Source organism: Tachypleus tridentatus, chromosome 2, assembly GCF_004210375.1.
Source record: "Tachypleus tridentatus isolate NWPU-2018 chromosome 2, ASM421037v1, whole genome shotgun sequence".
Classification (NCBI taxonomy): domain Eukaryota; kingdom Metazoa; phylum Arthropoda; class Merostomata; order Xiphosura; family Limulidae; genus Tachypleus; species Tachypleus tridentatus.
The window spans coordinates 70,279,083-70,306,652 of record NC_134826.1 but is presented as its reverse complement, the minus strand read 5'-3'; the positions used below and the strand labels follow the sequence as shown (position 1 = coordinate 70,306,652).

Genomic DNA, 27,570 nt, shown 5'->3' with positions numbered 1-27,570 from the left:
TTTTTGATCGTGCTTTCTGAGGTGATCACAGTGTGTAGCTGTGATATACAACAAAACTTGTACTCATTACAACATGCATGTTCTTTCCAAGAAAAATTTGGATGTCTGTTTTTTTCCTGGGGATACAGGTGTTCATACTTGTGAAAAAGCATAAATGGAATAAAAACTAAGGAAGTTTTTAAGCATGTAATTTGTTCACAAAAAATTTCCAAAATAAAGTTTCAGGATTAAAAGAAGAAAATAAAAGTTGAATATCTTATATTTAAGGTGGTTTTAAAGTGGAACGACTGGGTTATTAAAGGAATTAGTGTTATGTGGATTGAGTAAATGTGTGATTCCACATTTCTATCTTCACAACTCTTTTAAAAGTAATCTATTATTTAAACACTTTAAACCTCTGGTTTCCAAACTTTATGTAGTAGCACCTCCCAACTCAGCATTATTTTTCTCGGGACCTCACTCCCTGATATTAAAATAATTTTTATGGATAAAATAACAGCAAATACAGCAGTTTTTTGCTGCTTTAATTCTTTTTTATGCTTCTATCATTGTTATTTTTGGTGTTTCCTGGTTAAAGACCATGCTCCCTTCCCCAGGAAGGACCTATACTCCTTAGTGTGGAAACCAGTGTTTGAAGTAAGAAACTCCAAAGACTTACATACGTAAGATATTACTTTAATTGTAAATATCATAATTTTATGTTGACGAAGGCCATAGGATTTTCTAAGTTAGGGTTAGGCTGTTATTGTCAAGGTATTGTAATAAACTACTACTACAGTTTTAGAGAAAGAGTTTTCAGTGTATTTTTTAAGGTCATAGTTGGACACCATGTAACTGTGTAACTCCTTTCTTGGGTGAAGCTAGGATACATTGTTTTTTCTTATGTTCATTAGGTGCTGTACACATGTATTATGTAAGTAATAAGACCGCATTTGTGTACTTCAAGAAGAGGGATGGGGGAAGAAAGAAAGCCTATTGGCTTACACATAAACCAGTCTTGTTTTCAATACATTTTATGTAAACATCAAGAGTTTTAAGAAAAAACATTGGATGAAGATTATTCGGCATTTATTTTACTTTCTTTAGAAAACTCTGTCTACTCTTTAGACTTTTATAAGTTGTATTTTCTCTGTTTTTAACAAGGTTTCACTTCCTTGTGTCTGCACACCCATTTAGCTAAAAGCAACTGTCATAAGCACATTGAAAACAAATATTTGAATTATTGTACATTAAAAAGCATTTTTATCACTTGTTGAGGTGTGTGTGTGTGTAAATTATGCACAAGTAAACATGGGGGTATCATTTTCTGTGTATGGGGTTATAATAATTCACTTCTTTTGTAAAATTTGTTTTTTTTTACATGAAATCCACAGAAAATAAACTTGGAAATGTTTTATGCATAAACACAATTTTCAGGTATTTTACTTTCAGAATAATTTTATGGACATCATAGATCAGATGTAAAGTATAAAAGAGATTTTGTTACACAATATCAGACATTCTGTAAATCTTCTAAGTTATCAACAACTTTACTACCTTGACTGTTTGAAATGTGACATCTCAAAAATGTTATATGTTGCATGAGTGAAAATGTTTCTGAGATATACCTTGTGTAGCATTGGGAAGTTATATTTAATTTCATATAGTGGGTTGAAGAGATATGAATTGGGCATAATTTTCTCAACTTGTTGTGAAAAAGTTCCAGCACATGTTTATAAACATTAAATGACAAATTGATGTTATAATATGGTAGTTTTTGATAAAATTATGGTAATGTGTGTTTTAATAAGTACAGGGAACTAAAGTTTGATTTGAGTACTCTGTGACTCATGTTGCAATCTTATTTCACCAAGTCGAGTGAAGCACAGTTGGCTTGCATTATGATACAATCAAAACTTCAGGTTTAAATCTGATATCCTGGAACATAAAGTGAAAGAAAAAATAGAAATAAATTTATTTTCAAGTTAGAATTTCATAAGGAATTAACAATACAAAAGCAATATATATAGTACTAAACCCAGTAAATACATAAGTGGTTCATCTCAGTTTTCATTACACGTTTGTACTCTGATTGGTGTTTTATATGCCTGTTTACGGATGGGGTGTATATAAAAAAAAACTAAATCAACATTTTATGGCTCTGTGAATGTTTAGGGTTTAAATTTAATATATTTATTGTTTTCTGTATAAATAAAAGTTTTGTATAAAGCAAATTCTTTAGTTTTTAACTACTTTTATTTGTGTAATCCAAGATATATGACATAAGCCTTACTTTAAATTGCTGTAATTAACTCACAGTAAGAGAACTACTGAAATGCTAGTTTTTAATTAAAAGTACTGAAAATTAGCAACATACATGTACTACTACTTGACCACGAAAATAATAATAAAGGAACTATGTTAAAACAACCTCCTAAAATAAATTGTTATCAGGTCTTCCTTAAATTTGGTTTTTTGTAACCGGTTGATAGTGGCAGTTCTGTTTTGTCTGTTACCGGTATTGGTCTATATATATTAGGACTTCACAGGATCTTATTGGACTCATTGTCACGTGTTGAAGTTGTTCATTCACAGTTCTGTGTGTAACAGAAGTTGTGGGTAAGCAAGCCAATAAGTGTTCAAAGATCCTCTGATAAAGTTGGATGACAGGCATTGTTTTACTTTCTCACTGGAGATACATGTTAATTGATAATTTTGTCAGGCATATTTCACACATGAGATATACAGTAATTAGTCATTTTATCATGGTAATACAATGTTAACCTAATGAAAACATGCAAACTAGTGTGTGACTGAGTGAAATCTGTAAATATTACACATCACAGCAAAGTAAGGTTTAATACTACATTTGTTGAGCTTCAAGGTAAAGGGTACATTTCTCTTGCATGCCGAGAACTGTTGAATTTTCTAACATGTTGAAGAAAATTTATCTTTGTTAAAATAGCACCTCTACCCTCTCTCTCTATCCAGGTTTGGTTTTAACCAGGGAAAAGGATTAGAGAATTTGGAGAGGTAAGTCAAGTTGATAAAAGTGTACATTCAAGCATTGTAATGTTATCACATTGCTTATAAATTGGTAATGAGTAAAAACTGAAGTAAGTAAAAAAATGAAAATTCAGTTTTTTTTGTCTGCTATATATCATTGCCTTGCCTTAAAGATTTAATTCAACACCAGATTGACTGGACCGTGAGCATCAGCCAAAAGTGTATCTTATTTGTGTGCAGTTTTGGTGTGATATTAGTGTTAATACATTTCTAACCAAATTCACAATTTTGGTTGTGAATTAAAAAGTAGGCTTATTGTAAGGAGTTACATTCTTGTGTACAGCTTTTTGTGCCAAATAATTGGAGAGAATAAATTGGTAACAGTTACTGTTACTTTTCAAATATCTGTATAAATGTAGGTTACATTGGTAAGTGAAGAACAATCCAAGCATCATTCATATAGTCATGAGAACTACACTGTAGGAATTCTTATTTCACATACTATTTTGTTCTACAATGAATCAGAGAGGTAAAGCTAAAATCTAGGGTTCAAGCCTCTGTGGTGGAGAGAGCACAGACAGCTCATTATATGGCTGTGCTAAATTAAACAAACCATATTACTTTTAATCGACTCATTAAAAATTAAACTTGCATGTCTGTCTGTGTGCATGCGTGCGTGCATGTAGATATCACATTTTATTGATTCAGTTACTCACGTTTCAGCAACTTTAAATATTTCCTACTGTTTCAGAAATGTTGTATAGTTCAGCACAGCTGATAATTGGATTTTGATAAGAGTGTGTAAAATGTTATTTTTACATATCTTGTTTAAAATGTGAAAGATATTAAAAGAAATGTTAATATCAGCACTCAAGAATGTTTTTTTTACAAATATTAGGCCTATATGTTTGATTGTTTTGACATGTAACATATAACATCCAAAATATCAGTAATAAGAAGACCTGGCTATTTTATGACAATTATAACATCAATAAGAGTGAAGATTAAATAGAACTACTCAACTTTTTGATGGTTTGCTTTTATACAGAGATGATATAGTGAGATATGTACTGTTTTATGTAGGTGTTCATTGGATATACTGGGATCAAATTGAAATATTTTGACTGTGAAATAAATTCACATTAGTAAATAATGAAACACGTACTTCGTTATTGTTTCTATCATCCCAAAGTTTGTAGAACATAAACACTGTGAATGAAATCCATGTTACTTTAAATAATTGAATTTTTAAGCTTGAATTTTAGTCATCTGTTTAAGGTGTTTTAGGGTCTGTGCCAGCTTCAGTGTTATTATTGTAGTTACATTTTATTAATGTCAGATCATGATTTGTTGAATATATTTGTTAATATGCTAACAGGAAGTAAACTGACAAATTTAAATAATGACATTAGCTGGTGGTTTATACATTTTCTACAGTCACTCAGTAGTGAGGATTAAAGTAGTGTCATAAACTATTTGTAGTAGTTCCTTTTAAAGACGTTATATTTGAAGTAACATACAACTGAACTTCTATAGTAGTTCCTTTTAAATATGTACTAAAATTGAAGTAGTATACAACTAAACTTCTATAGTACTTTCTTTTAAAGATGTATATTTGAAGTAATATACAACTAAACTTCTATAGTAGTTACTTTTAAAGATACATATTTGAAGTAATATACAACTAAACTTCTGGAGTAGTTCCTTTTAAAGATGTATATTTGATGTAATATACAAGTAAACTTCTGGAGTAGTTACTTTTAAAGATGCATATTTGAAGTAATGTAGAACTAAACTTCTGGAGTAGTTCGTTTTAAAGATGTATATTTCATGTAGTATACAAGTAAACTTCTGGAGTAGTTCCTTTTAAAGATGTATATTTCATGTAGTATACAAGTAAACTTCTGGAGTAGTTCCTTTTAAAGATGTATATTTCATGTAGTATACAAGTAAACTTCTGGAGTAGTTACTTTTAAAGATGCATATTTGAAGTAATATAGAACTAAACTTCTGGAGTAGTTCGTTTTAAAGATGTATATTTGATGTAGTATACAACTAAACTTCTGGAGTAGTTCCTTTTAAAGATGTATATTTGATGTAATATACAAGTAAACTTCTGGAGTAGTTCGTTTTAAAGATGTATATTTGATGTAGTATACAAGTAAACTTCTGGAGTAGTTCCTTTTAAAGATGTATATTTCATGTAGTATACAAGTAAACTTCTGGAGTAGTTCCTTTTAAAAACGTTATATTTGAAGTAATATACAACTAAACTTTTATAGTAGTTCCTATAAACATCATGTACTATAGTTTGAATAACATCACGTCGATTTTCTTATCTCCTATTCGCTGATTTGTATTTGTTCAGGAATGACGTGTTTGTACTGTTACTAAGAGCAACATTCCTTATATTGTTCACCTTTTCACTACTGCCGCACAAGCACTACATATCAGTAAAGTTGCGTTCGACAACTCGCTTCTGTGCTAATAAGTATTTATGTAACATAACGATTATGCTGTTTTTCATGGTGTGTTAAATAACTTACAAACACAATAACACGGATTGTCACGTTAGTAACTCGTTGTAATTATTTAATTTTGTAAAATAATTAGTTTAAAATTTAAAAAGAATTAGTTAAAATATATAAACAAAATGATTGCATTTATTCACATGGAAATAATTTGTGTAAAAAACTTTAAAGTAGCAGACGACAATATACGAAAGCTTCAAGCATTTTTGATATAATTATTTTGATGACGCAAGATTGCATTTTGAAGTGACTTGTGTAATTATCGTTTAAGTTTTAGGCTGTACTGCAGAACTCAAATGAGTGTTATAGGGATTAGTAAATATTACACCTTTTGTACTGCAGTCGTATAAGGAAAACTTTAGACATGTTCAAGCAGTGTTGGTAATGATGAATTTCAAAACGTGTTAGAATAATTAATGCGTACTAGAAAATATATTTTTCTATATATGAGTGATCATCTTGTTACTAGTATGGTTACAATTGTCATGCTAGGCCTAATCATAGTAGGCCAGCTGCATGTTAGTTTCTTTGGAAATTTTGAAACCATTTTATGATTGAGATAACCGTGCTAGGCCTAGTTTTAGTAGGCCAGTTGCACGTCTACTTTCTTCAGAAATCTTGAAACCACGTGATGATAGTCGGTTTAGGCCTAATCTTAGTGAGCCAATTTCACTTATAATTCTTTGGAAATCTTAAATCACATTATGACTGTGATAGCCGGTTTAGGTTTAACTATAGTAGGTCAATTGCACTTCTGTTTCTTCGGAAATTTTAAAACCACGTTATGACCGAGATAATCTTGCTAGGCTTAATCACAGTAGGCTAATTGAATATATTGTTTTTCATAAATCTTAAAATCACATGAAGTCTGAAATAGCTATGCTAAGCGTAACCGTAGTTTGCCAGTTGGATGTCTAGTTTCTTCATTAATAAGTAAATCACGTGCGCTTTCCATTGTTTTACATTTATGTATGCTTCAGTTTACCCTGCCATAGCAAATGGTTAAATGTTTTCACATGAATAAATATTTTTGAAAACATTTTATGAAAATTGCGAGTTGTTACGCTCCTGGTTTATGTATTGATAAAAAAATAAAAACTGATTTGTTTCATTATGCTGTGAAATATTAACAACAAAATTACATGTAATATTAAGAACAATTAGCGCTGCCTATTGTTTCAAAACACCATTCAACTTATATCTGGCAAACAAATTAAATTAAAAATAGTTCTGAGGATCTATTTATTTCTTAAAGTGGTGAATGCAATAAAGGTGTTTTAATTTAAAAGTTTTTTTCCCAGTGTTAGAAAATATCATTTGTAACCTATGTTGTTGGAAAAAAAATGTATAATGATTACTTATCGATTGTACTCATGTTTTATAAAAAAAGAATTATTAAAGTGCTTTGTAAATTAAAAAACAACAACTGCCTTTTTATCATTGAGTCTCTGTGTTATAACAAAATATTTGAACACCCCTCGGACTGTCTCGTGAAAAAATAGAGCACATGCTTCGAGGGAATATACAGGGTGGCTTGTAAGTCCCTACCCATCCATATATCTTGTGTATCCAGTGTATCTGTGTGCTGTTCCTCATTCTCGTTGCATAATATTACGCGCAATACGTTCTTCAAGTGTAAATGGGCTTACATCGGCCATATTTCTCTGAAAAAAATAAACAAATTTATAATACATGCGTAATTGAATATAACATAATAACATATGGATGGGTAGGATCTTACGGGCCACCCTGTAGTTATTTATAAGCCAAAATATTTAGTGCGTATACTTAGTTTATAAACAAATTTTTTCGCCAGAATAAGCTAATATTTCCTTCACTCTGATGTGTTTTAGCCATTCCTTTGTAGAGGGCGCACCCTCTGTCATTCTTTAACCACGATTAGAATAAGGAGGGGAGGTTAATAAGTTTGGGAAACAAAATTTGGAATCAGTGATTTATATTATATATAGGAATTTAAAAAACAAGCATTTGTAACAATAATTCCAGTTGGGCTGGCAAGATATCTACTTTTATTGTTATAAACTTCATAATGAACAATGAAATATAAAAACAAAAATTTTATTCAATTTCAAAATATGTATCTTATTCAAACATTTTAGAGGTGTTAAATAGCATTAACAACATAAAAGTAGATTTTTCGAGAAAGTGCATTATAGATCTGGAGTTAATACGTCACCGTTTAGTTATAAATACATCTGAGGAGAGTATACCCTAAAGTATGGAAACTGAAACGTAACAAATAATCCATATTAGGTTCTCCTTATATTGTAGGCTTAATTTGTAAATGTTTTAGAAAGAACTTAGGCCTAAGCAACGAAATGAAATGTTGAAACGAGAGAACCATGTTAATTTGTTGCATTTCTTATTGTAGGCTTAATTTGTAAGAGTCTCGGAAAGAAATCAGGCGTAAGCAGCAAAATCAAGTGTCTAAACGAGAGAATCCAATTAGGTTGTGGCAATTCTCCTTATTGTAAGAAAGAACTTAGGCCTAAGCTGTGAAACAAGATGAAAAACAAACGTCTTCTGAAGGAACTCCATTAGCTGGTTCTAAATTCTTTGTAAAACCAAAAACAAACATTTTGCGTGTACAGCCTTTTTGCGCAGTACAAAAGTGCTAATATTTCTTAATGTAATGGTTGTTTAGTATTAGATTTAACAAAAGTTTGTAAGGTAATATTTCGAAAATAGATAATTATTTATCATTGGAACTTTAAAAGTTTCAACTGTATAGAGAAGATTAAGTCTGCTAGGCCTTTTCCTTGGCATTGAAACTAATAGTAATGTCATATTGTTCCAATCACGGCTACGTAGATTCACATTTTTTAAATATAGAAAAAACAAACTGAAGAAAATTGAATTGGTATAAAAAATTGCTTATGGTTTATCACAACCAGTGTTGTTTGTTAATCTTCGAATTTCATATTGAACATTTCTTGAAATATTTTGGCCATTCTCGTGATTATATCAACCATTCATAGATGATTTTTAGATCAGTTAAATTGTGTTTATAGTAAGACAAAAACTCATCCATCTTAGCAAAACAGGTTGGTCCTATGGTAGAGCTTTGTATGCCGGAGCTGGCAAGCGGAATTCATGTCGGTGCGAAACCACAAAATATCTCCTTCGCTTCAAGCTTGAATGCGTTTTAAGAGTGACAGTCAGTCTTTTAACGTGAATGAAAGGGTGTTGACAAGTGGAAATAGACAGTACAGGCTTAGCAGCTTTGCCATTGATAGAAACTTATCAGTCACGTTAACCCTTGAATTGCTGATTAGATCCCCGTCAGCGTTCTAAACACTTTTTTTTTTTACCAACTCGCTTGTGGCTCAGTGGCTTTTTTCTATCACAGGGGTACTATTACCACATGGAATTGCGTGAAAAACAAAATATTAATGGAATAATCATGTTGATTACCATCGGGGTCTCATGTATTTTACGTGTAAAACGAATGGTTTACTCAAGTGTTTCGATCATTTCTGTACATTGAATATTGTCACAGGCAGAAACATACCATTGTTTGTTATGATGCAATATTTGAAACCCACCGGTTTAAAAATATTTTATAATTCGATGCTAACGTATTCAGTGGTAAACATCTTATTGCAGGACATTATAAAATAGTTTTTATTAAAGTTTTATTTTTAAAATTGTATCACTTTTACAGAATATATTTTAGATCGTTGAACGTTTATCATACTCGATTGAATATAACGTTATTTATAATTCGACATTTCGTAAAAAGACAATTAAGCAACGTCGACCATTCTTCAACGTGAAGTAAGGTTATTGAGGACTTTGAAAACTACGTTTCGTTCTTTGTTTATATACCCTGTCTTTTTCTCTTCACTTGCTCTCCCATTGGTACAGCGGTAAATCTGCTGCTTACAAAGCTAAAAACCGGGATTTGACACCTGTTGTGAGCACATCGCAGATAGTCTAATTTTACGCATAACAACAATACTGGGCCCGACATGGCCAGGTGGTTAAGGATTTTGACTCGTAATCTTAGGGTCTCGGGCTCGAATCCCCGTTATACCAAACATGCTCGCCCTTTCAGCCGCGGTGGCGTTAAAAATGTACGATCAATCCCACTGTTCGTTGGTAAAATAGTAGCCCAAGACGTGGCGGTTGGTGGTGATGACTAGCTGGCTTCTTCTTGTCTTACATTGCTTAATTAAGTACGACTAGCGCAGATAGCCCCCGTGTAGCTTTTCGCGAAATTTAAAACAAACTGAAACATTATCCACACTGGAAACTCAACGAAAGACTTGTCCGAAACGTTGATTTTTGTATTCGTTATTAAACTTATTTTTACTTTGGCGAATGTTTCACCATGTTTTTTAATGCATTTTATTTACTTGCCCACGCAATCATTTTATTACCGGACAGTTTCTTAAAACACGTCTAACTTTAGGCATTTTCTAAACTTAACAACGTAGTCTGTCAATAGAAACCACACTTTTTAATATTATAATTCTTAGTTATTTACATACGTGACATAATTATACGTACTTAATTTATTTACTGTCCAACTCTTATAAAAGGTCAGAGCGACCAAGACACATGTTTCTGTTGTAAGTATTGAATTACAGAGGTTTAAGTAGGGTAATCTCGGTGTTCCAGTACTCTTTCCCAGATGTAACGCCGTACTGTCATTATTTCGAACGAATCTCACCTCACACGACTGTGCTTTAAATTTCGCGTTCCAGTAGATTTCTGTTTAACACTACACTATTTCTGAGTGATATAAGTATCTTTATAGAAGTGTTTGATTGTTGGGGTAACACCATATCGTATAACAGCCGCGACTTAAAGATTACCTTGATCCTGGTTAGGCTTAGTGGTTCGCGTTCTGGATTACCGTAATGTCCAAGATTAACGCTGTGATCTCATTGAACACTAGGTAAGCATTTTTTTTTTTTTTTTTTCTGTTTAAGGTAGGAACTGATAAGTTTTAACTGGTTCGTTTAAATTCTTTCAGTAGAATGCTTTGGAGGTATGTTTTTATGAAGGCTCGCGTTACAAGATAAAAAGTATATAAAAATCATAGTTTTGTTTTCAGTACCTTCCCATCGATATTTTAGGTTAATTATATTCATGTCATAATGTATATTGAGTTAATCATTACGTGATAATCCGTTCTCTAAACACCTGTGTTGATCGATGTAAATAATCCGGTTATTTTATTTACAATAAATCCAGTGAATAATGAATAACAAGAGATGCAAGGGAGTTCAGAACTTTTACTGCTTTTCTTGAACTGGGCTGGCCGTGTTCTAGCGGTTAACGTGTACCCGACTGTAATCGAAAGGTCTAAGATTCGAGACGTAATGTTACTAAACACGTTCCACACTTCAGCTTTGGACCTGTTATACAAGGGACAGTAAGTTTCGTCTTTCGACTGAAAGAGCGAACAAATTGTGGCTCTGGCTACTACTGACTGGCTGTCTTTTCTGTGGTCTGTGACCCAAGAGATGTTTGACCTGTACTTACTTCGCCCATGTATCTTGTAAGGGACAGCTATGGTTACCACTACTCGTCTGAGTGCATTAGCTGCGTAATCCATTTTTGTTTTAGCTGTCTTTTTAGTTAGAAGATGAAAGTAAGAAATAAGAACAAAAACTCTGTAGTTTTTCAGTGTCTGTTCAACGTATAGTGGAAACCTGATAACTTCAAAAATCTTCTAACAACGCCACCTCGTGGTTTTTTAAAACTAGTAAACAACTTTAGTTCGAGTGGAAGAGAATTAGGTTTTGTGAAAGAGGTGTCACGTGCACCTGACCCCCCGAGTAAGTAAATCAAACAATAGAGCGCCTTCAGACTATTGTATTACCTCAAGTACCTGCCCCTCCCCTTCAGCGGCAGGTAAGTCTGAAGACTTAGATGCTGAAAATAAGGGTTCTATACCTGTGACGAGCAGAGTACAGATAGCTCATTGTGTAACTTTGTGCTTGACTAAACCAATCCACGAACACCAACGGGTGGTGTACTACCACAATTTATCTAAAAGGAATCGTATGAGCATTCTGGTTTAAGTGTGTAATGATTCGTACGTGCATTGTAACACTTTATGAGCGAAAATAAAGAAAAACGTAGTACCATGTCAAACACGCTACAACTTCCATATCCAGTGCCGACTTTACACTTACTTTACTTGGCAATAACTTAACTTCGGCCTTTTTCATAAACTGTTATATACACTTTTTTGTTCTTTAGCACGGGATTTATTCTTCGTTTTTCTTAGTTTCTTTGTTTCAACTCGTAAAACCGTGTCCTATATTGAACGCTCGTAACTATTTCACATTTTGTACACACTATTATAAATTCCATCACTTTATTGTTTACGTATAGTTTTATTAAATAAAGTTACGTTTACATGAGTTTGTTTTTGCTGACCGCGCATAGACTAGTATTTAGGGATCTAATGCATAGTGCTTACAGGAAAGTTATCTTAAATGACGCACGTGAAAATGGTAGAATAACGAAACATTAAAGCGAAAGACATGAAAACTACCTCCAAATGTTTTTGCAGGTAGCGGATAGTCTATAATGTTAGGTTAATACAGTGATTATGTAAATACAGTATAGTCATGAGAACATGTTTGTAGTGTTGGGTTTGTTTTTCCTTTAATGTCTCATTCTGTAATACAAAGACTCATAATTAATCCGTTATTTGAATGTGATCAGCATGGTAGGTTTTCTAACACAATTATATTTTTTAAGACATTTCCCATACGTTTGGCATCGCTATGGCCATTTTCAGTTTTGTCTTTGCCGTTGAGAAAGGGGTAAGTTTACGGACTTATAAAGCTAAAATTATAGGTTCGATTCCCTCACGGTGGACACAGCATATAACCTAGAGTGGCTACTTTACGACAAACGAATGAATCCCTTGTTTTTAATAGTTTTTTCACTGAATGAATAATTAAAATGAAAGGATAAGGGCTGGCCATTGAGTTGAATCTGAGGGTTAATGGCTTGCGTCCCATTTTTATAAAATCGAAACCCTGTGTACGATATATAAGTGGTGTTCACATCTCGTTATTCGGTCACACAAAAGTAACCCAATGCTACAATGCACAAATTAGCATTTTCACATTCGAACTTGTAAATAGGCCCGGGCATGGCCAGGTGGTTAGGGCGCTCGACTCGTAATCCTAGGGTCACGTGTTCGAACCACTGTCACATCAAACATGCTCGCCCTTTCATCGATGGAGGCGTTATAATGCAGAGGTGCCAACCATTACGATTTGAGCGTAATCATTACAATTTTGGTATACACATTACGAGTATACGCTCATACAGACAAATATTACGTCTTGTTGCAACTCCAAAATTATTATATATTATATAGGCCTATACAATAAAGTGATAAATTGTTCCCCCAGGGTTTGAAAGGGGTGAAAAGAAAATTTTTAGTGAGATACAAATAAATTTTGATAATAAATAAAATACATAATCCAAATGGCTATTTGCGATAATCATGTTTGTGCTTGAAATAATAAAACATACTTGTATCTCCGACGTCTACTAATAGTTTGAGTGCGGTGCTTCTCCATACTGGGTACGTGGGGAATGCATAGTTACGTCATCAGTGTTTGTCAGCCAATCAGCGCTCGCGTAGGTGGGTATTTCTGGTATTCTAAGCGGCATGGGCCCGGTATGGCCAACCGTGTTAAGGCGTTCGACTCGTAATCCTAGGGTCGCGGGCTCGAATCCCGGTCGCACCAAACATGCTCGCCCTTTCACCCGTGGGGCGTTATAATGTTACGGTCAATCCTACTATTCGTTGGTAAAAGAGTAGCCCAACAGTTGGCGGTGGGGGGTGATGACTAGCTGCCTTCCCTCTAGTCTTACACTGCTAAATTAGGGACGGCTAACGCAGATAGACCTCAAGTAGCTTTGGGCGAAACTTAAGAAACTAAACTTATCTAAGCAGCATAGAAAAACCAGTGCGATCGTTCACAAGATGAAAAAAAAAGAGGCCTCGTTCACCAGATTGTCTTGTTTCTGGCAAATCTAAAAGGATTAAAAGTTTGGAAAGAGTATAGTACAAAATATCCGGTCATTGCATCAAAAGTCAGTGACAATCGTGGGTTTTGTACAGTTTGTCACATCGATTTTTCTGTGGTGCATGGCGGGATAAACAATTGTTCCAGACATACAAAATCAGCATCTCACCAACAAAAGGCTGAGGCGAAGAAAAAAATGATGCAGATAACGACATTTATGAGTAAGAATTCAGAATATGAAAACATAAATGCTCATAATTTACCCCTAGCTGTAGCCAATCATGCAGGACATTTATTCAGAAAAATGTTCCCAGACCCTGATATAGCGAAAAAATATGGCTGTGCTAGAACCAAAACTATAGCCATTGTACAAATGTTGGGTTGTGAAGATGACAAAATGATTTCAAGCTTACTAACAGTGTTTACAGTTTAGCCACAGATGCATCCACAGTCATGGATAACTTAAAACTGTATCCAGTGGTTGTACGATATCTGTATGGGCTCTGTCTACAATCATTACGCTCAGTCATTTGAAATAGTTGGCATCTTTGGTAATGTGACGGTCAATCCAACTGTTCTTTGGTGAAATAGTAGCCCAAGAGTTGGCGGTGGGTGGTGATGACTAGCTGCCTTCCCTCTAGTCTTACACTGTTAAATTATTGATTGCTGACGCAGATAACCCTCTTGTAGCCTTGTGGGAAATTCAAAAACAAACACTCGTGAATGTAAATAGTAATAAAAAACGAACATAAAAGATAAAAAGTTTTATGTATCGTAATGTATTTAGAATAGAATCAACAGCCTTGCTATTGGCTCAGACCGAAAATGTTATTTAGTAAGAACCATTGAGCATCCATATCTGCCATACAAAGTCAACTATACACGAAAGTAAATGTGCCATTTATTGTAAGCATAAGACTTTGTTAGAACTTTACTCCCTTGTTCTATGAGTATGTTTTTCAACTTACTTTAATAGTTTGATAGAAAATTCTGTCCAGAAGGGGAAGATTCGTTGAATTACCAATGACAAGATGCTGTTACTGACCTTTATGTATCATTATTATTTCGTGTATATGTGTGAATTTATATCGGACAGCTTGAGAACCGACATGAGAGGTAGTGAAAACTTGGCTGCTACGTTTATTTCTCTTTTGAGTTCTGTGAGTTGATAAGTTCGAACTTGGATACCGCCTTCTTTCTGTTGTGACATAACAGTTATCTTATCGGGCTGTGGATTTTTTGTCTATGGTTCAGATTGTGATGTTATTAATTAATACACTTCACTTTCAGCCGTGAATGCGTTATAAGAACGGCAGTGAATTCTGCCATTTGGGGAAAGTAATTCATACGGTACGCCCTCCTGTGGCACAGCGGCACGTCTGTGGACTCACTGCTAAAAACTGGGTTTCGAGAACCGTGGTGGGCAGAGCAGATAGTCCATTGTGTAGGTTTGTGCATAATTCTAAACAAACCAAACAATCAAATGGTCCGACCGGTTATCATAGTTCAAAATGAGGGCGGCAATGACCTGAGTGGACCATTAGTCGCATTATGTTTCTTTTAAGTGCACACAGGTTCTCTCCTTTTATCTTATATCAGATAATAGAAATGAATGATCAATTAAGATGGCAATTTGAGAAATGAGAAAATTGAAAAAAATGTTTACTTTGATGAAACCGATAAGTATAGCTACTTCGTTATCTTTTTATTACTATTCTAGTTATAAAGATTAGAATGGTATCCTTGCTCTTAACGATATTTTTGGCCATAAATCCAACAATATCTCTACACATTTTCATGCGTCTTCTTTATTTCTTCGAGTTGTTCAGAACATACACAGCTATCGTGGGCCCAGATGCATTTTTCTAAAGTGTAAATTGAATATTTTCTTTGATAGTTTTTGAAATACCTTCATTGTTGTAATAGTTCAGATAGCTGATTCGTGTCGAACATTATGTAGATTCTATGCTCATGAACTAGTACGCTGGTTAACTTTCTTCGAGGGTATCATTCGCAGATATTTAGCCCTTGTTTCATGTGATTTCTCTGTTGGTGTTGACTGCTCTGTGTGACTAGTTGAAGCAGACGTAACTGTTGACGTAACGCAGTTGTTCCTCAGATGGTGTTTCGATCAGTGAGCAACTTGGAGTTTATAATTCATGTTGATTGGGCAATATGGTTGAAACCATAGAGTGTGGATGTTACCACGTCAGCTTTCTTTACCATAAAGTAAGAGTGCTAATTTTTCAGCTTTATACTGTTGAGTGGAGATTTACTACATCTGTTTTTTACCATAGGGTAGAGATTATTACTATATAAGCTTCGTGCTATTAAGTAGAGGTGCTACTACATCAGCCTTTTTTTAACCATAAAGTAGAGGTATTACAGCACGTTTTTTACCATTCACGTATTACAGCATGTTTTATGTTTTGTTTTTTACCATGGAGTAGAGGTATTGCAGCATGTTTTGTTTTTACCATGAAGTAGAGATATTACAGCATGTTTTGTGTTTTACCATGGAGATATTACAGCATGTTTTGTATTTTTGTTGTTGTTTTTTTTTACCATGGCGGTATTACACCATGTTTTGTATTGTTTTGTGTTTTTTTTACCATGGAGGTATTACAGCATGTTTTGTGTTTTGTTTTTTGTTTTTACCATGAAGTAAAGGGTATTCCATTATATTTTTATTATCAAGTAGAGATGTAATTTTTGTAATCCATAATTCGTTATACACCACAGATGTAGTTTTTTTTTCAATGATTGCCTCGGAGTGATTAGAATGTATGTCACCATGCTTAAGATACAAGATTTACCATCTTAGGACAAAGTAAAATAAATTATATCTTTAGAGTATTAAAAATTAAAATTAAGGTTTTCGTTGTGAAGAGAGGTAAAGAGAAGTGGTAACTTGTTTGCGATGGTAACATTAATCGGTTACACGTTAACTTGTTACCATGTTAACAAAAATCCAGTTACACGAAAGACATGTTACCATGGTAACATATGGCCAGTTGCGCGAAACATCGTTACCATGTTAACATTAGCCAATTACACGGTGACTCGTTGCGATGGTTACATGAGTCATACACGATAACTTGTTGCGGTGGTAATATTAGTCAGATGCAAGATAACTTGTGATGGTAACATAAGCCAGATACAAGGTAACTCGTTGTTATGGTAACATTAACCAGATAAAAGGTAACTCGTTGTGATGGTAACATTAACCAGATAAAAGGTAACGTGTTGGGTTGGTAAAATTATCCGTTTACAAGGTAAATTGTTGCCACGACAACACTGGTCAATTCAAGTATTCTAGAGCTGGAATTTAATGAATGATGTAGTGTTATGTTGTTTGATGTTATGTAACTAGTGCGCTTGATTTATTATTTTTATTTCGTGAAACCCGGTAAGACTGAAATACTCCCGTTATTATGTTATTTTTATGTGTTACGTATCTCCCCCCGTCCCCCATCAACAACAAAAACCAACAAACTAGCATTGTACTTTTAATCACAAAACTGATTACTGAAAAATGTTGTTAATGATACACGTGTACTGCAACGTGACTGGAAATTTTTAACCATGGAGTTGTTTTTTGTTTTTTTTTTAGGCCCTGATTAAGGGCCTCTATAATAACGTATAAATTGTGAAATAGGCTAGAGTTACTTAGAAGAGCTAACTCCAAGTCTTGAAAACCTTGCTGAAAAGAGAGCCTACTAATGACTCAGTGGTTAATATGAAGGTTTATAACATTAAAATCTGGGTTTCAATACACATGGTCGGCACGGCATAAATAGCCTATTGTGTAACTTTGCTTGAAAAAATGCTGTACAAGTCATTTTTCGTAATGGAGGAAGAGCAATCTAGATTACAGAATCGATTAATACCTACGAGGCTTAGCAATGGTTTCATATCTTGATTTATCTATAACAAGATACAGTATTAGGTCTCAGCCGGAACTCAAACCAGGACTTAAGGAAAGTTGTTATGAATATATTCCCCAATCTTTTCACACGACATGCCTGTTTCGTTCTTTACTTAATTTTCCGCTTCGAAAATGTTACGTTGCCTTGTTGTGTAACACTTAAATCATTGAATTAGGCTTAGCAAAAAAAAAAAAGAAAAAATATTCACTAAAGGACTGGGATGTTAATCTACTGGTTCGTGATGTTCAGTTTAGAAATGGTATTTATATGTATTTAATTACTCGAGTAAAAACTAGAACCAATTTGATGCGTGTTTTGACGAGTAAAATTAAATTTCGTTTCAGTTAATTAACATACCTCTCGTATAAACACCAGTCTTAGTTAATCCATGTACATGTTGTATAAACACCAGTCTCAGTTAATCCACTTAAATGTTGTATAAACACCAGTCTTAGTTAAACCTATTGTATAAACACTAGTCTAAGGTTATTCCACGTACCTGTTACATAAACACCAGTCTTAGTTAATCCTCGTATCTGTTTTATAAACATGATATTTTCTAGTGGTAAATATAGTGAAGGTTGCAATGCAATAGAACAAACAAAAAAACGAATTCGTGATTATTTAACATCTATAATTTTCATAAATAACACTATGTAACACAAATTTTGGTCATGAATAGTTTGTGTTATATCTTAATTGCTTATGTTGTAAAAGTACGGAAAGTGGCCATTATTCCCTTCAAACGTTGTTTTTGTGACCTGGATAATGATATTTAAAAATTAACCTACTTTCTATGTAAAAACGGGCAAATTTGCACATTTTCATTCACATAAGGTCTGAATAAAACAACATATGAATTAAGATGTACATGTATTTATATTAAAGTTATACAAAAATTAACAAAAATAAGTAATTTTTTGAGATTTGCGACTGTAATGTAAATCACTTTCATGTATCAGCCCCGAAATATAGTCTCCCATCATGTTTTTGTTATACACACCCAGGTTAAAAAAAAACAAAGTTTGAAGAGAAAAATAGGTCTTTTTCATCTACTTTAGGCACAAGCAATTGGGAAATAACACTTTCTACCCTGGAACAAGAAAAAGTAAAAATTTTGTTACATAGTGTAATTGAATATAAGCTACATTATAATTCCTTGTGTTTTTATGTAGGAGGAGAAAAAGCTGACCCAACTAATTACGTTATTATATTTAAGCGTGATAATTGCTAATTTTCCCAAACTAAAGCGGTAAGAATTACAAGCTTATAATTTCAGTAAGTTAACTCCATACAAAAAAGAAACGAATGGATGGTTGCACAGAATGAAATGCTGACCCTGAAAAATCAGTATCGGTGGTCACTTGACCAATTTTAAAATGCTGCTTTGTCATGGTATTTTTGTCTGTTTTTTGTTTTCTCTTTCCGTTACTTAAGATGTAAGCCACCATTTCTTGTAAATTACGAGTGAAAGTGTTTATTCACTAGTGTGAGTATTTTGTGAGAAAACACGATGTATACATTACTGGCATTTATCTGACTACTCGGATTTGTAGAAAACGACTTCGAAGTTGTTCGTATATATTGTTTAAGTATATTTAATTAAGTTACATGTTTTAAACTTCTTATAACAGAAACTTGTACGCATCAACTTTTTTTTTCTCTCTCTCTGTATTGATTAAGTTGTTTAATAACTTGTATGGATAAGGGAGTTATGATAAAATAAACTTCGTTATTCCTATAGACAAGTCTATAAGCCTTATTTCTTTCCGAGTGTGTATGTGAGTTATTTTTTAAAATAATACTTTGATTATGACAGGAAAGGTTTCACGTTAATAATTATTGGATAAGTTAAGAAAACCACAACCAACGAAATATGGCCATCTTTTAATAAATGTCTGTTTATTGAACTACACTCCGGAGTGACTCTTAAACTGATATAGTAGCTGTTTATCCATAATCTTATGATTTCTCATAGTTGTTTTACTAGTTAAACATTTTAAAGAAAAGCATTTTAACAAACTTGTACGTTTTGTTTTTTTTAATGTTACTATTTTAATGTGGATTTCTTCTACGTATACCTTTTTTTATTTGTCGGAGACAGAGTGGATTTTAAGGATTATTTCAGAATGAGCTGAGCGTTTCGGATAACCCCCTAGTGGCTTAGCAGTAAGTATGTGGCACTGCTCTCGTATCCTAATGTGTAACAAGCGTTTCGAACGTAGATAATTCGTGGAAATTGTAATTATGAGACGGATTTAGATAATTCGCGAAAATAAATGTGCAATGGATTAACATAATTCGTGGAAATAATAATTGTGATGGATTTCTTTCTTCAAAGTGAAAGCACAAAAACAACTTGGTTCTGAGCGTTAGAATCTAGCATGTAGCACATGAAGAAATGAAATTTTAATTAGAATAAACAAACTATTTTATCTGTGTACTACCACAAAAATACACATATCACACGAATCTAAAAAATATTAAACATAATATCAAATTAAGTTTTATTTTTATCAGGTTGTTTTTACAGACGGTCCCTTTTTAGTGTAGCTTATAATAAATATACAGTCATGTGAAAAGGTTAGAACACACTATGAAAGCCTGTGTATTTTTGTAACATTTTTGGATATATAGATATTTAATCTCAATTTTAACAATACTGAGAAATTATAGGAATATAACTAAACAATTAAAACTGAAGAAAAGACTTTTCAAGATCTTCTGTAAATGTAATTCTACAAAAATGTATATTCTAACTGAGGAAAAAGTTAGGACACCCTACCTTCTAATAGCTAGTGTTACCCCCTTTGGCTGAAATAAAGTGAGACGCTTCTTGTAGCCATTTATCAGTCTCTGACATCGGTCTGAAGAAAGTTTGCCCCACTCCTTAATGCAGAATTCTTTCAGCTGTGAGGGGTTTCTTGCATGTACAGCCCGTTTCAAGTCACCCCACAGCATCTCAATGGGATTAAGATCTGGGCTTTGACTCGGCCATTCTAGGACTCTCCATTTCTTAGTTTTCAGCCAGTCCTTGGTGGGTTTACTGGTATGTTTTGAGTCATTGTCGTGTTGCAGGGTCCAATTCCGCTTCAGCTTTAATTTTCGTACAGATGGTCTCATGATCATCAAGCACCCTCTGATACACAGTAGAATTCATGGTGGATTCTGTAATTGTGAGCTGTCCAGGTCCTGCTGCATCAAAGCAGCCCCAAACCATGACACCACTTCCACCTCCATGCTTCACAGTTGGTATGAGGTTCTTTTCCTGGAATGCTGTATTTGGTTTACGCGAAACATATCCTTTGTTCTGGTGTCCAAATAATTCAATTTTGGACTCATCTGTCCAAAGTACGTTATTCCAAAAGTCCTGGTCTTTGTCTACGTTCTCTCTGGCAAACTTCAGTCTGGCCTTGATGTTTCTCTTAGAGAGCAAAGGTTTCCTCCTTGCACACTTTCCATGCAAGTTAAACTTGTGCAGTCTTTTTCTGATTGTAGAGGCATGCATTTCCACATCAACAGTAGCCAGAACCTGCTGTAGGTCCCGTGATGACATCTTAGGGTGTTTGGAGACCTCTTTTACCATCTTGCGGTCTGCTCTCGGGGTGAACTTGCTTGGACGACCAAACCTGGGCATGTTGGCAGTTGTTTTGAAAGCTCTCCACTTGTTGACTATTTTCCGGACAGTGGGATGGCTGATTTCAAATTCTTTTGGGATCGTTTTATATCCCTTACCAGACCCATAAACTGCTACAGTTTTCTTTCTGAAGGCCTCAGGCAGTTCTTTTGCTTTCACCATGGTGCCCACTCTTACTTCAACAGTCAGGAGCACACCAAACTAAATGTCTGTGGTTTAAATAGGGCAAGGCTCATTCAAAATGCTGAGTATCGATCTTCTAATCATGTGCACCTGGTGTGATACACCTGTGTCTGAGTTGAGCCATTTTAAGTGGGAATAAATGTGTAGGTGTCCTAACTTTTTCCTCAGTTAGAATATGCATTTTTGTAGAATTACATTTACAGAAGATCTTGAAAAGTATTTTTTTCAGTTTTAAATATTTACTTATATTCCTATAATCTCTCAGTATTGTTAAAATTGAGATTAAATATCTGTATATCCAAAAATGTTACAAAAATACACAGGCTTTCATAGAGTGCCCTAACTTTTTCACATGATTGTATTTGTTTGTTCGTTTTAACACAAACACATTAAAGCCATTTGAAAATAGATTCCGGCTTTTCAGAAATTGTATTTGATCAGCAGCGTAAGTAAATGTGTTTTAAAAGATATTCAGATCATTATATGCCAGAAGATGGCGCCACGAGTATTTAGTAATTTTTAACTCAACAAAGATTTTTATATATACAATGTGTAAATGAAGTATAAACAAATAAGTATGCTTTTGTTTTAAATCAAGGTTTCTGTCAAGAAAGTTGATTTATATAACTTTCTCGCGGATGCCTCCTTCCCTTTTATTTTGTACAGCCTTTTTATTAAAGAGGATCAAAACATTTTTACTAATTACTATTAATTCGTTTCTCTCGAAAACAAGTCCATATACAATAATCAGATTTGAGTTTATTCTTTAATATAAAATTAACTTAAAAATGGAATTTTTTAGTATTGGCAAAATATGGGTACATAACCTACCTCAAAAATGAGAAGATAAACAATAAACAGATCAAATTTCAAAAGTATGATTGAAATTACTCTCTGAAATAATCTTTAATGAGAAAGAAATATCCAAAATAATTTCTTAAAAAATGTTTGTAAACTGAAGGACGAAATGTCAAAATTGGATTGTTTTAAAATGTTTAATTTTACGCCAATTACTTGTATGCTCCTCAGAAGCAGCCCTGTGGTAGATCTCTGGATTTCAGAGCTGATTTGACGAATTCAGATTCATGCAGTAATAAAATAGCATTTTAAACTGTGGCTGTGTTATAAGATTAACAGTTAATCCCGCAGAGCGGATTGTAAGATGCTGCTGACCGACTGCCTCCCTGACCATAGGTCACTAGCTCTAAATGATGGGAGGGGATATATTGTCTTGTTAAGTCTGTCATACCACTCTGACGCTTCAATCGTCTTTCAGTATTTTGTTTTTGAGTTTCCAAAATCATTTCCATGTGGAACATGTTTGTTATTTTTTGTAAAAGTCAAGCGGTTCGCAATTTTAAATTTTCTCTTCTGTTATTTTCGAATGTTTGAAACAATAAAACAATATTTAGGTAACGTTTCGTTATGTGAAATTGTGTTTTTTCTTCTTATAGATGAAGTCCAAAAATTTTGAAAGGGTTGAAAAGGTAAGTGTGAAATTCGAAACAGTTCGCACCAATTTTATATAATTTAACAGTTAATTATTTAGTAACGTAAATAATTCCAATATCATAGGAAAAAAACGGCAGATAAAGTTTCGTTTATTAGGAAATTTTTACATTATTATGAGGAAGACTTATTGACAGGATAGTCCTACGTGGTCACTTTTGACCAGTATCAAGCTTAAAAACTAATCTCTGATATATGTTAATTACCTAGGCCCGGCATGGCCAGGTAAATAAGGCACTTGACTCATAATCTGAGGGCCTCGAGTTCAAATCCTTGTCACACCAAACAGGCTCGCCCTTTAGCCGTGGGGGCGTTATAATGTGACGGTTAATCCCACTATTTGTTGGTAAACGAGTAGTCCAAGAGTTGGCGGAGAGAGGTGATGACTAACGGCTTTCCCTCTAGTCTCACAGCGAAATTAGGGATGGCTATCGCAGATAGCACTCGTGTAGCTTTGCACGAAATTCCAAACTAATTTTAATTACCTTGACATAAAACCAAATTTGATGACCATTTAAGTAAGATATACATTGAAGTATTTTGCATAGACATTGATGGTAAATTGTGTAATAATTTAAAACTTGAAATTAATATTTTGTTGTTAAACCTGAGGGGAAACATCTTCTTTTTCGACTATTGAAGATTATTAGTTAACTCGCCAATTATTCAAATTAACCTTATTATTTTTGTAAACCTTTTCAAGCTGTTAATAGATGGCGCTAGGAACGATGGATTATGAATTTCTATTGTGCTACTCGTAGATGATTTTTAGGTTTATATATATATTAACCTTAATAAATAAATATATATGTATATGTGTGTTTCAGAGCTATGTTTTTTCCTATGACGCGTTTTTTTAAAGCATATCAACAGTTTGAAGTAGTGAAAGTCAATTTCTTTTCATTTTATTGGAGTGATATTGGGATGATAATAATAGAGGGAGATGTACTTTAAATATATGGTGGTAGTTGTGGTACTCGGTAATCTGGTATAAAATAGAAGGGATAAATATTGAAAGGTTTCTCACCAAAGTACGTCCCGGCATGGCCAGGTGGATTAAGGCGTTCAACTTGTAATCTGAGCGTCAGGGGTTTAAATTCTCGTCGCATGAAATGTGCTTACCCTTTCAGCCGTGGGTGCGTTATAATATGCGATCAATCCCACCATTCGTTGGTAATAAAGTAGCCTAAGAGTTGGCGGTGGGTGGTGATGACTAGCTGCCTTCCCTCTTGTTTTACACTGCTAAATTAGGGACAGCTAGGACAGATATCCCCCGTATAGCTTTGCGCGAAATTCAACAAAACAAACACAAAAGCGCCCTCTATCGCAGGGTTATGATGTGAGTTCGAATAAAGCTGTATGGTTCTAACCACTTTATATCCTTTTTATTATTAGACTTTGCGTTATTTCGTGATATATTAGTAGGACCGGTGAAAAGCTCCAAAATATTTCAAAATGAAATATTAATATCGATGAACATTTACACACAATCAGAATATTACATTATATTATCGATTGGAAGGTGTAGTTTTGTAGCGTGTAGTAGTAGATACTGTAAAAATGGTCAAATTAAGTGTGTGTTATCAAAGAATTCGAGTTTGTTGATTTTTATAGGAAATAGCACTCATTGAAGCCATCCAGTAGCACAGTGGTATGTCTGCGGACTTGTACTACAAGAAACCGGGTTTCGATACCTCTGGTGGGCAGAGCACAAATAGCCCTCTGTATAGCTTTATGCTTAATAACAAACAAAGTATTCACTGCTAAGCACGAAACTTGTATTTAGTATAAAAACTAGAGACTGGAAATGACTACACCAACAATCGTCGTGGCAACCTTTTTTGTTAGAATAAAAAACAGTTCTTGAACCAAACAAGCGAACAGCTGGACAATAAATAGGCTATCAGGAAGGTATTCCAGACTGAGATCGAGCACTGAATTTTAATCTTCTGAACCTACAAGATGGCAAGCCATGAAAATATAACGAAAATACTAAGTCGGGAAACAACTATAAACAAACGCAAAATTAAATAAGCCCTACTTATACAGTAACTAAAACTAAAATTAAACCAATGTAAAGGCGCACCCTTATACCTATACTAATTAATAATCTAACATCTAACTGTAACGTCCCCTTACAATCCCGTACTCGTTTATATTCTCGTCCCTAAGACGTGTGTCCGGCAACGGTCAGTTGCAAACTCTCTTTGTTAACCTGAAGACTATCTAAGAAGGTCGAAACGTTGTGCTCTGCTTACCAATAGAAGTGTTAATACCCACACCAGCCGTTCTGAGATACATTTTTATTTCAAGTGGGTTTCTCGTCAGCAAGAAAGCACAATTGTGTACACTGATATTTTTCTTGAACAAGAGTTATCCAATTAGCGCCTGACCTTGAAGTGAGCGACGTGTGTCCCCGCACTGGGCAACAAAATCGACATTGCAATTAGCAGTTCTTATCAGTTTTTAAACGAGCAGGGACACCAAATACAAGGTTTGCATGAGACATAAGTTTTCCTAGGACCGGTTCTGCATCCAGTATGTACGGTTCAGGACATTGATGGTCATCCGGTCACTCAGCTTACAAGGTAGATATTTTCTTCTTCGCATAGATAAATTATGTATACTAGAGAAATCACAACAGTTGAAGCTGACTTCTAAAAGAAGACCATTATTTGATGAGTCTTCTCGAAGGACCGGCCATGGAGACTTAAACCAATCGCAAAGTTTCGATTCAAAAGCATTATGGTGAAGTTGATTGTAGTAACGTCTGAGAAATCGGTCTTACTATGGGCTATAGTAACTGGTACATCATCTATTTACTTCTTGAAATGTTAGGTAAACTATTATACTTATTATTGGCTAGTAGCCAAGATCACTGTAACCAACTGTGATGAAAAAGATGCCCTTCACATTGAACCATTAGAACGATTAGAAAAAAAAAATCTCAAGCTCACAATAAAACCTCACACTCAAGTCATATATCACCAGAGGTGACAATCATTACGATTTGAGCGTAGCCATTACGATTTTGGTGAATACATTACGACTTTACGCTCATATAGACAAATATTACGACTTGTTGCAACTCCCAAATTATTATATATTATATAGGCCTAGCAATAAAGTGATAAATTGTTCCCCCAGGGCTTGAAAGGGGTGAAAAGAAAATTTTTAGTGAGATACAAATAAATTTTGACAATAAATAAAATACATTGCCCAAATGGCTACTTGCGATAATCATGTTTGAGCTTGAAATAATAAAAACATATTTGTATCTCCGACATTTACCAATAGTTTGCGTGCGGTGCTTCTCCATACTGGGTACATGGGGGAATCCATAGTTACGTCATCAGTGCTTGTCAGCCAATCAGCGCTCGCGTAGATGGGTATTTCTCGTTTTCTAAGCGGCATAGAAACACCAATGCGATCGTTCACAAGTTGGAAAAAAAAAGAAAAGAGGCTTCGTTTACCAGATTGTCTTGTTTCTGGCAAATAGTCTAAAAGGACTAAAACTGTGAATAAAAAATTTAGGAAAGAGTATAGTGTAAAATATCAGGTCATTGCATCAAAAGTCAGTGACAGTCATGGGTTTTGTACAGTTTGTCACATCGATTTTTCTGTGGCGCATGGCGGGATAAACGATTGTTCCAGACATACAAAATCAGCATCTCACCAACAAAAGGCTGAGGCGAAGACAAAAACGATGCAGATAACGACATTTATGAGTAAGAATTCAGAATATGAAACCATAAATGCAGAAGTGATGTTCACGCAATTCATCATTGCTCATAATTTACCCCTAGCTGTAGCCGATCATGCAGGACATCTATTCAGAAAAATATTCCCAGACTCTGATATAGCGACAAAATATGGCTGTGCAAGAACCAAAACTACAGCCATTGTACAAATGTTGGGTTGTGAAGATAACAAAATGATTTCAAGCATACTTATTAACAGTGTTTACAGTTTAGCCACAGATGGATCCACAGACATGGATGACTCAAAACTGTATCCAGTGGTTGTACGATATCTGTACGGGCTGTGTCTACTATCATTACGCTCAGTCATTTGAAATAGTTGGCATCTCTGTATCACTGTCACTCACTCATCGAATATGTAACGCACTGGATGTCGGGATTCTCAGAGGGAGTGATCAGTTGAAAAATTAATCTGAGGACTCAGATTTTTTTACTTCAGGTGTTATATTGTAGTGATAAGTGCTTGTACGTAGACCCTAATAGTCCAAACAGATGTGTTGTTTGTTGCATAATTATGGAGGTGAAGTAAGAGATACTAGATGTTGCAACGAAAGAGAAGATCACCAGGGACCAATATGTCAATTGGTGCCTTCTTTTTCTCGTTGTCTTTCTCCATTTCTCTGCTGCAAATATTTTCTTTGAGAAACATTTTTTAATCAAAAATCCTTCTTAAAATGTTACTCTGATCGCTTCCTATTCAGTGCTTTTGGTTCAGTTTAATAATACATATTACAACTGTCTTTAATGTACAAAGTAATTAATGCCACCTGGAGCACGAAATTTAGACCAATCACAAACACCTCTTTCTTACAGCTAGGGGAATTTTGGATTTTTTATTTTCTGGCAAAACGAAAAATATTTGCATGACACTAAAACATTCCTTCCAGACATAAAAACAGTCATTGATAAAAAATTGTCTCCGTTGTCACAGTAGAGAGGATGACACACAGACACTGTTACTGCTTTATAGGTGTTGTTGTAACGTTTTCGTTTGGAGTGTTC

The 27,570-nt window shown here is 34.2% G+C and overlaps 1 protein-coding gene across 4 annotated transcripts in view; it reads left to right on the top strand.

Annotated features, from left to right (window-relative positions):
* The window catches only part of su(f) (cleavage stimulation factor subunit su(f)), a 59,920-nt gene that overhangs the window by 9,190 nt on the left and 23,160 nt on the right, over positions 1 to 27,570 (top strand). For all 4 annotated transcript variants that reach the window (XM_076488363.1, XM_076488362.1, XM_076488364.1 and 1 more), the window contains exon 4: positions 22,753 to 22,785. In XM_076488363.1, the coding sequence (XP_076344478.1) occupies positions 22,753 to 22,785 (33 nt within the window). The remainder of the gene's footprint in view (positions 1 to 22,752; positions 22,786 to 27,570) is intronic.